Genomic DNA, 12,198 nt, shown 5'->3' with positions numbered 1-12,198 from the left:
TTTTCCAGTCTGAATTTTGCTGAGGGTATACAGTGCAATTGAACGTATTCCTTTTCTCTCTGCATTTCTTGCAAATTGCAGCTAGATCCAGAGACTTCGTCAGATTCAGATCCAGCCCCTTTGGCAAGACTGTAGGAGTCATACAACATTCAAGTGTCTCTTTTTATGATGTTAGCAGTCACTGAAACACGATGCCCATATCTGTTCATTCACTGGGAGCTGTAAAAGGATGATGTTCTAATTTTATCACTTTGGTTTCATTTAATAGTTGGAATACTTTTATGAAATGATACTTTCCCTCATCTGTTACTGGTTACTGTTCATATAGTTTATATAGAAAAGTCAGGACAAATGTCTTCCCCTTTACTTAAACAGTTTTCATCTATAATGAATTGTTTCTCCATTGTCCTCCAAAGTAAACCAACTCTTTCAAACTATTAATTATGAATGTATGAACTTAAGTATAATGAATGTGTTTCAGTCCCTTGTGATCATTGTGTTAACTCTGGCACTGCCTTTTGGGCAACGCTGGTGCCCAGGCTGTGCACTGGTAACAGCCTAGGGACCGAGAGACCAGGACGGCCCCCACACCAAGTGCCCTGGCAGCACTGTCCGCAGCCCCTCCCTGAATGACCCCGGGGAAAGCCCCCCTTGGGGGGCCCGTTCCTGCTGCCTTCTCCCAGCTGGTTCTCTGCCACTCTCCTTTCCTTCCCAGGTTTGGTCGGAAGAACGTGCTCTTTGTGACGATGGGCATGCAGACAGGCTTCAGCTTCCTGCAGATCTTCTCGAAGAACTTTGAGATGTTTACCGTGCTGTTTTTCCTTGTAGGCATGGGCCAGATCTCCAACTATGTGGCAGCATTTGTCCTGGGTATGGCCATCAGTTTGGAGTTGAGTACTTGATTCTGTGTTTCACCATCATCCACCACCCACTTTCTGGGGACAGCTGTGATGTCCCTTCGGGGAGGTGGTCTCTGCCAGTGCCAACCAGGGATCCTTGGTGGACCCAATTAGGAGTCACGGAAAGGGAGTCCTCCAAGTGCCCACCCAGCCTTGTGTCCCCAGCAGCACGATAGCCTAACTGCTGATTTCCAGTTCTTCTCTGGCCCCCAACGTGTGGCACCTTGGTCTCATTAGTACTTGATGGCCATTTTGCTAGAATTCACCTAAACATCTTCTGTTAAAAATAGGGCCTGCCATTTCCCAGGGCTGGGGTAGCTAAGGAAAGAGGAAGGCATGACATGAGGACCAAGGGCCATGATTGGCAGGCTCACCAAGGAAGAAAACTGCCTCTTCTGAAACACACAGTGGCTAGTGAAATTGACTGGCAAGAGTGAATTGAGGGACATCCTTGGTGGTCCAGTGGTTAAGACTTTGCCTTCCAATGCAGGGGGTGAGAGTTCAATTCCTGGTTGTGAAGCTAAGATGCCACATGCCTATGGGCAAAACAAAAACAAAACCAAACCCGAAACAGAAGCAATGTTGTAAAAAATTCAATAAAGACTTTAAAAATGGTCCACATTTGTTTAAAAATCTTTTTTAAAAAAGAATGAATTGATGGGGATGGGCTTTAGTCACGAGACCTTCACGGTTTTAATTCATAATCCACAGTGCAAGGGTTTGGCCTGCTCTCACTGAGAAGCTGCCAGTTTCACTGTTCAGAGGACCCTAACTCTAGCTTTTGGGTCATTAGGTTCCTTGGGTTGATCATTGAAAGGATTATTTGTTTCTCTTCACATTTAACAGAAAATTTTTTCTTAAAAGTGCAATAGTCAGCACATGTGGCTATAATAGCAACTTCTCCTTTAATGGACCCTTCCTCAGTGAAGATTTAAATTTGAGGCCCCACATGGCATCTTTAGCATAGGGTTTCAGGAAGTGATGGCGGCAGGTGGTCAGAATCCTGTCCCTCCCAAAGGCTTGGAAACTTTTGAGATAATTCTGCCTGATCCCTTATCTGTATGTTGAAAATTACACAAGAGAAGATGAATAAGGAAATGACCAGAATTAAAATACTAACTCGACTCCTCCCTTGTTTTGAACAGGAACAGAAATTCTTGGCAAGTCAGTTCGTATTATATTCTCTACGTTAGGCGTGTGCATATTTTATGCATTTGGCTACATGCTGCTGCCACTGTTTGCTTACTTCATCAGAGACTGGCGGATGCTGCTGCTGGCACTGACGGTGCCGGGGGTGCTGTGTGCAGCGCTGTGGTGGTGAGTGTGCCCTGTGCCTGGCACCTGGAGGACTCTCACTTACAATGTGCTCCCTCTTCTTTCGGTCCTGTGGCATGAGGCTGTAGACACCAGCAGGGTGTCTTCTGTCTGGCTTTCACTAGGGGGCAGCAGCAACCCACACATCCTAAGTTCTTTCAGAATGTTTTTCCATCCACAGAAAAGCCAAAAACAAAACAACTTCAGGAAATCAACAGACTTGTTCTCAGCCCTGTGCTGGGTTGATTGGAGTGTAGACAGAGGAAAAAGCAGTAGCTGCGAGATGATAGTCTAGCATGACCTCCAGGAAGCTGTCAGACCGCAGGACAAGACAGCTTAGGCCCTGGCTCTGGTTGCATGCTGCTACAGCCTCAGGCCACAGGACTGAGAGAAGAGGTAGCACGTTGTAAGTGAGAGTCCTCCAGGCAGCAGGATGGAGGAAGCCAGGCTCCATCTTAGCCTCCAAGATAGAGCTGGACAAGCAGAGAGAAGGCTATTCCATACGAAGAGAGAGAATGCAGCTGAGGCGGGAATCCCATGTTGCAGGCAGGGATGGTGAGGTCCCTGGCCCACGTGGATGTGAGAACATTGCAGAGGATAGTGGGAGAAGATACAGGGCACAGAAGACACAGATGAGTCCTGGTTATGACCCAAGGGCCGAGGCCACCTGATGAGGTAGAAAATAAGACCCACAAAGTCTCAGAACACCCAAGTGCCCTATAGAGAGTCAAGTGGAAAAATCAAGGAGGGAGGGATGACGATAAACTAGAGGCTGTCAGAGGCCAGTGGAAAAGCTTCTGGGGATGCCAGGAACAAGCAGGGGAGTACAGCAAGGTGGGGTGTGTCCCCCCCGCCCCAGCTCAGCCCATGACAGAAGCCAGGCTGCAGGAACCCACGTTACGCCTGTCTACTTAGTGTCCAGCAGGTGGCACCACCACTCCTCAGAAATGGGAGGTGGCCAGCCAGGGAGGAATCCCACCCATCAGGGTGTGTCGGCCCCTGTAAATTCTGTGTACTCCAGTGTAATCAGAGGCTCACACTTACTGGCTGTAGCACAGTGCATCTCTTAGCTTCTGGCTTGGAAGTATCAAACATTCCTCAAACCTCGCTCTGGTTCTGAAACCCCACTTAACACGTCCACGTGTGCTCCACCTGGTCTGAGGGACAGAAGGCTCAGTGAGATTGCTTCTTGTACTTCCAGGTTCATCCCTGAGTCCCCCCGATGGCTCATCTCTCAGGGACGATTTCAGGAGGCAGAGGTGATCATCCGTAGGGCTGCCAAAACCAATGGGATCATTGCACCTTCAACCATCTTTGACTCCAGTGAGGTGAGCACCGTGCAGGGGCTGGTGGGAGGGTCCCGGTGACCACAATTTTAGGGCAGCATCACACAGCCCCAAAGCCCTCCCTTTACACAGCAGCCCAGCCCTCTCTATGCCCAAGCCCCAGCTGCCCCCAAGGCAGGTCCTGTTAAAATTCAGAAATTGAGAAGGTGCCAGCTGCCTCAGTTCCTTTACCTTTCCTGTGGATTTTAGATTTTCATACTTTGTAGACATCTTCTCTTTTAGGTGATCACACAGTTAAACCATTACTTTTCATAATAAAAACTCTTTATGTGTAAAAGGTCTTCCATGAAGTTGGCATTCTGGGAAGTCATTGTTTCTTATACCTTGGGCAGTTTCTAATTAAAAAAAAAAAATGCACTGCCTAAAATATGAAACAAAAATAGATTTGGAGTTAAAACTGTCCTGTCTCCTTCCGCCTACCAGTGGGGAGTGGTTGAGCATCGTCTTAGAGCCAGGTCCTTTTCGACATCCGCCCTCCCCCAACCTCACACCCTCCTGCAAACCCTGTTCTCCCGTGCAGTGAGTAATTTCCTGGCTCTGCCTGATTCCTGGGTCTTGCTTCTCTTTCCTGTTCCCTGTGTTTCCACCCTGTCTGTAACGAGCAGTTTTCCTCAGTCCCGTGGCTCCCAGAAGAGCTTAGATGTCATTGTTGGCTGATGGGGTTCTGGAGTATGTCTCTGCTCTGACAAAGACAAGGGCCTGGCTGTGGAAAGAGCCAGCAGGAGCATATTGCTGGGTGCACAGGTGTGTTCGAGCCAGTCTGACTTCCAATGGAGAGTTTAGGCTTGGGAAAGAGAGACCAGTTACTAGAGGAGGCAAAGAAGCCGCTGGCCACTGACAGCCCTGCCAGCCTCACAGTTAAGAAGTGGCCCAGCACCAGCTCCTACTCGGATGTCCTAGAAAGGACTTGGTCAGAGTTCAGTAAGGGGTAGATGGCAGGGAAGGCTTCTGAGTTAGGTAGCCTTGGTAGCTTTGCAGAGGTCAGTCTGGTGAACCCATGAATCCACTGGCATTTTTATAGGAATGAGGCTATTTCATGGGATCAGTTAGGTCAAAAGTTGACCTTTTGTTGAACTGCTAACTCAGGAAAAACAGACTCCAAAGCTGGGTTTGCTTAAGAAAGCAACATCAGTGTGTTTAGACGTGTGGTTTATTAATGTCCTTGGCTGTGCCAAGTTTCATAGGAAGTTACACTGGGTGAAGCCAAGGTCAATTTTCCTGTTTTTCTATCTGAAATTTTTTTTTTTCCTTGGAAGTAGACCAGTAACTACATGGTAGGAGGACCAAAAAACATTAATTCTTTTTAAAAAAATATCATATCAATAAACTACACAGCCAGTTTCTCTCTCTGACCCAGAAGGCTGGGAGCCAGGCTTGGGAAGGAATGCTCAGAGGCCTCCCTGGAATGTGGCCATTGACGGGGTTCGGGATGGTGCTAAGAGAGATAGCAATCAGCGTAGGCCTCCTCCTTGGCTGCATTGCGTTACAGGCTGGTCACTTACTTTTACTCCTCTTTCTTGTTCACTAATTTGTTATCGACAAGGCCTGGTGAAGCCTTCTGCAGCCCAAGAACAGCCTCTATACCTATTCTTCTTTTCAAGCAAGAAACACGAACCACTCCCCAAGTCAGAGACACAGAAAGCTAAGATGCCGGGGTTTCGAGTCTGTTCTGGGGTCTCTAAGTCTCCAACCCTCTCTCCCTCCCATACCCTGTCCTGTTGCCCACAGCTACAAGACCTAAGCTCCAAGAAGCAGCAGTCCCACAGCATCCTGGATCTGGTTCGAACCCGGAACATCCGGATGATCACCGTCATGTCCATAATTCTGTGGTGCGTAAGTGAGACCTACCCGGGGCCTCCAGACGCAGCTTCTGGCAGTAGCTCTCAGGCTTCACATTTGTAGACATGTCTCAGATCAGAATTGAAAGCCTGTGTCATCAGAAAGTGGCACAGATGTGCCTTGCAGTTAAAGAAGTGGGCATGTCCTGGTTCTTAATGGAATTTCAGAAGAGGAGTACAAACACTGTTGTGGGGGCTCTTGAGGAAAATACGGGATCTTTGGGGATCCCTCCGGGTCATAAGGTGAAGAGCTGCTCACGCTGGGTCCCCAGTTTAGTTGTTCTGTCGACAGCGCATCAGACGGTGACGGAGGAGGACTGCTGAGGGCTTTAAGAAGTTCTAAGTGAAGACTCCACGTCCTTTCGGTTACAGAGGCTGCTATGTACATTCTGGAAATGTGAAAGCAGGAAGTCTTCCCTCTGGAATGTTTGGAGACTGTCCTGGAGGCAGAGCCATGGCCCGCATGTCCTCTTCAAGTTCCTTCTCACATGGCATCTCCCCAAGTGTGTCAGGCAGGGATTTGTGACTTATCAGAAAGAAGGAACACATCTGAGTGCCTAGAGAGTGTTTGCTCAGTGGCCAGACCCTTGGGATTACAGGTGACTACCTGAGCCTGCAGTGGGGGAGGAAGGCAGGCTACATCTCAGAGTCCTTATTGCTGGAGTCAACAAGCCTTGGCAACCAGCTGGGTTGCTCCCTGGGGGGTACTATGCGTCACCCATTTCCAAGGAATGGCCCAGGATCCCTCAGGGCAGCACACCGCCCCTGAGTTGGCCTCAGACAAAACCAGCATTCAGCCTGCACCACAGACTTGCTAGCCTGCAGTGAGTCACCCGTCCTGAGGTTCACCCAGGCTTTCCACCTGCTCTGGATTTCCCGGGGACTCCTGTTTGAGCCCTCTTCCCTGGTTATGGCAGCTGTGGCTTCAACCTGCTGATGAGTTAGAAAAAATCTGATTCCTGTTGGTCTGGTTTGCCAAAAAGTGCTGACCGTCAACAGAGGGAATGTCTGCTGGAGACAGGCACTCAGATGGCCCACTGGGAGCTCCCTTTCCTCCTCGCAAGTCTGGTGGGGTTGGGATCAGCTGCTTCTGACCAGTCTCTTGGCTCATCGCTCCAGAGGGTCTGCCAGGGATCTTTCTCTAAATATTTGACCAGTGACTGTTCCTTCATGTTATGTCACCAATCTTACCACACCCCACTTAATAGCTGCCTCTTTACTCATTCCCGAGCTCCTTCTGCATTTGCTGGATCTGGGAGGTTCGGAGAGTAGAGAGGTAAGCTTTTCTGAGTGCTTCAGCTTAGGATTCCTGGGGGGCTCAGTGGTAAAGAATCTGCCTGCCAGTCCAGGCAGGAGAAGATGCAGGAGAAGAAGATGCAGAAGACTGGTTCAATCCCTGGATCAGGAAGTTCCCCTGGAGGAGGGCATAGCAATCCATTCTAATATTCTTGCCTGGAGAATCCCATGGACAGAGGAGCCTGGTAGGCTCCTCTGTCAGACACTGCTGAGTACACACAACTTAGGATTTGTAAAGTCAAAAGGCCTGTTGACAGGTTGTTGGGTCTTGGGTTTTTTTCCAACACAGGAAATCTATCTGAATTATATGTCTTTGTTGGGACACTTTGGAATGCTTTGAAGGTACTCTGACCCAAAAGGTACCCTGGTCTGGGGGAAGTTATCTTTGTTTCTAAGAAACAGGACTCAAGGTTAAATCTGCTGCCCTCCTAGTGAGGATAGTTTTGAATTTCCTGCAGTAATGATATTTTAAAAGTCGCCCAGGTAGGGAGGCACCTGGATGCTTCTTCTCCAGCTTTCCTCGGCACTCTGTTTCAGGCTGACCATATCAGTGGGCTACTTCGGGCTCTCCCTTGACACCCCTAACTTGCATGGGGACGTCTATTTGAACTGCTTCCTTTCGGCCGTGGTTGAAGTCCCAGCGTATGTGTTGGCCTGGCTGCTGCTGCGGCACCTGCCCCGACGATACTCCATGGCCACTGCCCTCTTCCTAGGTGGCAGCGTTCTTCTCTTTGTGCAGCTCGTGCCCCCAGGTAAGTCCCATACGTGTCTGCGGTCTGAGATATCCACTGAGTCACTCGGTTTCTACCACACTGTCTCACCCAGTTAGTAAAGAGCATGAAGTGATGCCGTTAGAGCTTGCCTGCATATCTGTGTTCTTGTTCAACAAATCAGGAGAAAGTATCTGCCAGGACCAGACAGTCATCACGGCCTGGCTTTGGGGGCAGGAGGGACAGCAGCCAAGTGGGGCTGGCAGTTGATCGTACTCTTCTACCCAAGTTAATGTGTGCGTGTTGGTTTTTGCAGAGTGAGGGGGAGGGAAGAGAGCCATCCCTGTGTCTTTTCAACCTGGCCCGGTCTTTGTCATTTATTCATTCAATAAGCAGCTGCGCAGTGTTTACTGTGGGGGAGGCACTGTGCTTGGGGCTAAGGAGCAGAAGTAAACTAGCTGGGCAGGGCCCCAGGTCTTCCTGGAGCTCACGTTCCAGTTGGGAAGACAGACAGTGAACAAGTAAATAAAATGCTGAGTAGAGTACAGACAGTGTTACCTTTTATAAAGACAATGAAGGACACTGGAGAGCTAGTTTATATAGAGTGGTCATAGACAGTGTCCCTGAAGAGGGGGCAGTTGAGTAGCAACAGATGAAATGATGGAGAAACCCAGGAAAAAGTCTAAAAGCAGAACATTTCAGGCCAAAAAAAGCAAAGGCCAAGACCTTGAGGAGGTAATGAGCCTGGACTGTTGGGTAAGAGGTGAGGGGAGAGAAATGGGAGGATCAGTCCACAGCACGGTTCTCACAGGCCAGCTGCAGGAGTTTATTTGTAAAACCGTCTTTGTATCCTACAGAAGGGCGTGAAGTCTTTGAAAGCTCACGAAACGGTTTATGGACCCTCATGTCCGTGGTGGGAGCCTCAGTTGTTATGGATCGGGGGACCTCTGGGTCCCTGAGGCTGGCAACACTCTGCATAGTGTGGCTGGGAGCCCAGGGGTGTATGTGGAGGCCCACACCAGAGCTCAGGGAGACCCACAGGGTGCTCGCAGCATCTCTGCACTGGCACAGCAAGCAGGAGAGATCAGAGGGTCATTCCTGAAGGTCTGCTGGTCTGTGAGGTGCTGAGCAGAGTGAAAGCATGAAGTGAGTTATGATTGAACTTCCCATTTATACCCAGATCCTTAGATAATTCCACAGTGCTGGCAGCAGGAGGGTCCATGTCTTCAGTGACTGTGTGACTGGGGAGCAAGTTTCCTTTGGATTATTGAGGGGCTCACTCTGGTGGTCTCTAGGCTGAGGAGAATGTCCTCACACAGCTGCCAGTCCCAGCCTCCTCTCAGTAAGCAACTTGGAGGGACATAAGCCCCTTATCCCACAATAGGAAGTTATAGAAACTTCCCTGCCCAACCCTTCCCAGAAAGAAAGGGAGAAAATATGTCTGTTTCAGGCAAAAAAAAAAAAAAAAAAAACCACCCACTCTCAGCAGCAGTGTACCTTGGGCTGTTGCCTCCTCCTACCAGCCTCCCTTTGCCTCCCCAGAGCTGTATTACTTGGCCACAGTCCTGGTGATGGTGGGTAAGTTTGGAGTCACAGCTGCCTTTTCCATGGTCTACGTGTACACGGCCGAGCTGTACCCGACAGTGGTCAGGAACATGGGCGTGGGAGTCAGCTCCACAGCATCCCGCCTGGGCAGCATCCTGTCTCCCTACTTCGTTTACCTTGGTAAGTCCCTCGGGGCAGAGCGCACATGGGAGGGGTGGGGTGGAAGCACTGATTGGCTGTAATGTGGGCTGGGGACTGCTCAACAGGAAAACAAGTGTACACACAGCCAAGACTGGATCTGTGCCTGGAGAAGGTTCCTATTGAGGCGCGCTGTGGTGGAAGCAGTCATGTGGAAAACAACCTATAAACAAGCTAGAAATTGACAAGAGTGGAGGGCTTGTGCCTGTTTTAGCCTTCCTAGGCCTTCCGCCTGAGAACATAATTCCCGAGTCCTAGGAAATTGCAGCGTGTCTAGGGAGCCAGTGTACTTAATTGGGGAAATTCCTTCTTGGAATTTAAAAGGAATAGGAAGGGAAAGAAGTCCACTGAAGAGATCTGATGAACAGAGAACCTCTGTAACTTGAAGCACTCAACGCAGCAGTTTTACACTGTGCAAAGATCTGCGTTATGGCATTTTATGTGACAGGGCCCCAGTTTTATCTTTCTCAGGATTATTTCCTCACAGCAGCTGCAGTGCCCCTGCCCATTCCTAGCTGGCACATCTCTGGGGAGGGGTGGCCCCACCTTAGGAGCACTTTGTGAACATGCTGCAGAGATCTGACAAGCAGAAACACCTCCTGACCTGGCCTGAAGACAAATCAAGTGGGTTGTGACACGTCTGGAGAGGTGCAGGAGTTATTCCTGTCCCTGGATAAGTACCTCGAGTTCCTTGGAAACCCAGCATTAGGAAATAGGAATGGAGAGACTTCCCTGGCAGCCCAGTGGTTAAGACTCTGCAATTCCACTGCAGAGGGCGTGGATTCATCCCTGGTCGGGGAACTGAGATCCCGCATGCCACAGGGTGTAGTCAAAAAAAAAAAGGAAAGGAAATACAAATAGAACTGGCCCAGCCCCATCTTTCCAGTCTACACCCCTCCCCTGCACCAAGGTACTGCTGGTTTGTGCCAATTCTGGGTTCTGTGATCTGCCTAGGTGCCACGTTCCAATATGGCAGCTCAGACTGGGAGATGCCAAGGCTGAGAAGCCAGGTGATACCCATTAGAGTCCCAGAGACATGAGAGGAGGGGGAGAGACCACGTCCAGTTGCATCCTCAGCTTGGGACTCTGTCTGCTTTGCCACAGGTGCCTACGACCGCTTCCTGCCCTACATTCTCATGGGGAGTCTGACCATCCTGACAGCCATCCTCACCTTGTTCCTCCCAGAGACCTTTGGCACTCCACTCCCAGATACCATTGACCAGATGCTAAGGGTCAAAGGGTAAGGCGGCCTCCTCCTGCACAGAGTTAATGCGCTAGATCTGGGCCTGGCAGAGAGTTCCCCACGGACTCAGAAATGCCATGGGCTAGTTGAGCCGTAAGAGGATCGGACGTGTCCAGGTGCTTACCGCCTGTTCTTTCTGGCTGGACCCAGACCGCCAGGTCATCATGCACCTCTCCACAGCAACAGCAACTCTGGGACAGTACAGAGACAAGGAGAAACCTTTCAGAATCTGCTATATGCTTTTTTTTTCCCCCCCTTTAGTGAGATAACCTCAGCTATGGCAGTGGCGGGGGTGGGTTTGTTTTGAGACTGGTAGATAATCTTTCTAAGATTTGTTACTAACTTTTGTTTGACTTGTCTTTATAGAATAAAATACAGGCAGACTCCAAGCCACACAAGGATGTTAAAGGATGGTGAAGAAAGCCCCACAGTCCTTAAAAGCACATCCTTCTAACACAACCTCCAGTGAGAAAGTGAAGAGGAAAGACTTTCTTGTCAGAAGTGGCTTGTGCAGACACTGGTCCTTCAGTGGCACAGGTCTTTGCTATTGATTCTATGGATGCTGTGTCTGCCTTGTTCATGGATGGACACCCAAACTCAGCTGCTTATGGTCCTAGACACTACCTTTCTCCAGGGACTCTGGCTACTGATAGACAACTTTGGATAAATCGTAACCATTACAATGATGGACTTGGCACTTCCTAAGAAGTTAACCACTAACTGGAACCAGTAGGATCTGGAAAAAATAGGAGAGGCATTTGTTAAATTTACATTTTAATTTCAGACTGCCTAAAAAGGCCTCTGATAGACCTGAGGGTCTAGTCCTCCCCTCCCCAACCCCCACCCCGAGAAACATCTTTTCCCCGTTTCCCTCTAATGGTGCCCTTTAGAGGAAGAGAAGTAATTTCACAGGAAGTTTGGTTTCTCATACTTTCTCAGTTACAAAGGATATTGTTGCTTCCCCAGGGCAGGAGAACACAGGTCTGGGGAAAGCTAGAAGAATTCAACATGGAGGAAACTGAGCAGATACAGAACACAGACAAGCGCTTTGACGCATGAGCACTTAGGCCGCTCAGACTACTGGGTAGACTTGTTTACATCTGATCGAAGCACTGGGCTTGTCTGGGCCCACAGAGATGCATCACCGAAGCTACTATAAGTGTTTTCCACTGCTGTGTGAATCAGGTCTCCTAGCTACTATGGTTTCTAACATATGGTTTGAAGGAAGTAAATCAGTGAAAGAGACAAGCAAACTTGTCTCTTCTCCCAAAACTATAATGTGGATTTTGGTTGTTTGTGTTTTATTTGCTGGTTGTTTGTTGTTATGTCTTTTTTTCTCCTTAAGTTATTTGCCCTTCAGAATAGACTTAGGAAAGGCTGGTTCCTCAGCCTCCGGGTTTTGTCTTTTGTTTCGTGGTTTGTTCGTTTCATCTCAGAATCACTCTGGCAACGGTTTGCAGTTGCCAGCTCTGCAAGGCCTCGCCAGCCTTAGCTATACTAGCACTTCTCTGGGTGCCAAAAATGATGTCATTGTATGTGTTCCTTTTGTGACACTTAATCATGGGGAAAAATTACAAAGAAGAAAGTTAAGTTGTGCTCACAGTCTTTCGGAGTTGCTCGCTTCAGTGGTTTAACACTGGGAGATACTCTGTGTTCAATGTAAAATTGTCTTCTCTTTTCTGAATATGTTACCATGGTACTCCTAGAGCATATGCTTCACCTGGTTTAAAAAAAAAAAAGTATTTTTGTGAAAGCTACTGAAGTGCCTTGGGAAATGAAGATGTTTTAATAAATGATTTTTTAAAATAA

At 48.8% G+C, this 12,198-nt stretch overlaps 1 protein-coding gene and 1 long non-coding RNA gene across 3 annotated transcripts in view; one reads left to right on the top strand and one right to left on the bottom strand.

Moving 5' to 3' along the window:
• The window catches only part of LOC114114851 (uncharacterized), a 12,422-nt gene extending 1,661 nt beyond the window's left edge, over nt 1–10,761 (bottom strand). Inside the window, exons 1-2 of the long non-coding RNA XR_003589391.2 lie at nt 10,514–10,761; nt 3,258–3,370 (exon numbers count right to left, since the gene is read on the bottom strand). This is a non-coding gene — a long non-coding RNA (uncharacterized LOC114114851). The remainder of the gene's footprint in view (nt 1–3,257; nt 3,371–10,513) is intronic.
• The window catches only part of SLC22A5 (solute carrier family 22 member 5), a 26,082-nt gene extending 13,884 nt beyond the window's left edge, over nt 1–12,198 (top strand). The window contains exons 3-10 of one of the 2 annotated variants that reach the window (XM_027969943.2): nt 716–870; nt 2,045–2,216; nt 3,415–3,541; nt 5,288–5,388; nt 7,231–7,445; nt 8,946–9,128; nt 10,251–10,386; nt 10,756–12,198. In XM_027969943.2, coding sequence (XP_027825744.2) covers nt 716–870; nt 2,045–2,216; nt 3,415–3,541; nt 5,288–5,388; nt 7,231–7,445; nt 8,946–9,128; nt 10,251–10,386; nt 10,756–10,843 — 1,177 coding nt within the window. In that variant the 3' untranslated portion in view covers nt 10,844–12,198. The remainder of the gene's footprint in view (nt 1–715; nt 871–2,044; nt 2,217–3,414; nt 3,542–5,287; nt 5,389–7,230; nt 7,446–8,945; nt 9,129–10,250; nt 10,387–10,755) is intronic. The other variant, XM_060415588.1, reaches the window with a different exon arrangement.

The sequence above is a fragment of the Ovis aries genome, chromosome 5 (genome assembly GCF_016772045.2).
Source record: "Ovis aries strain OAR_USU_Benz2616 breed Rambouillet chromosome 5, ARS-UI_Ramb_v3.0, whole genome shotgun sequence".
Classification (NCBI taxonomy): Eukaryota; Metazoa; Chordata; class Mammalia; order Artiodactyla; family Bovidae; genus Ovis; species Ovis aries.
Note: the sequence above shows the minus strand (reverse complement) of the source record. Positions and strands in the feature narration are given on the sequence as shown.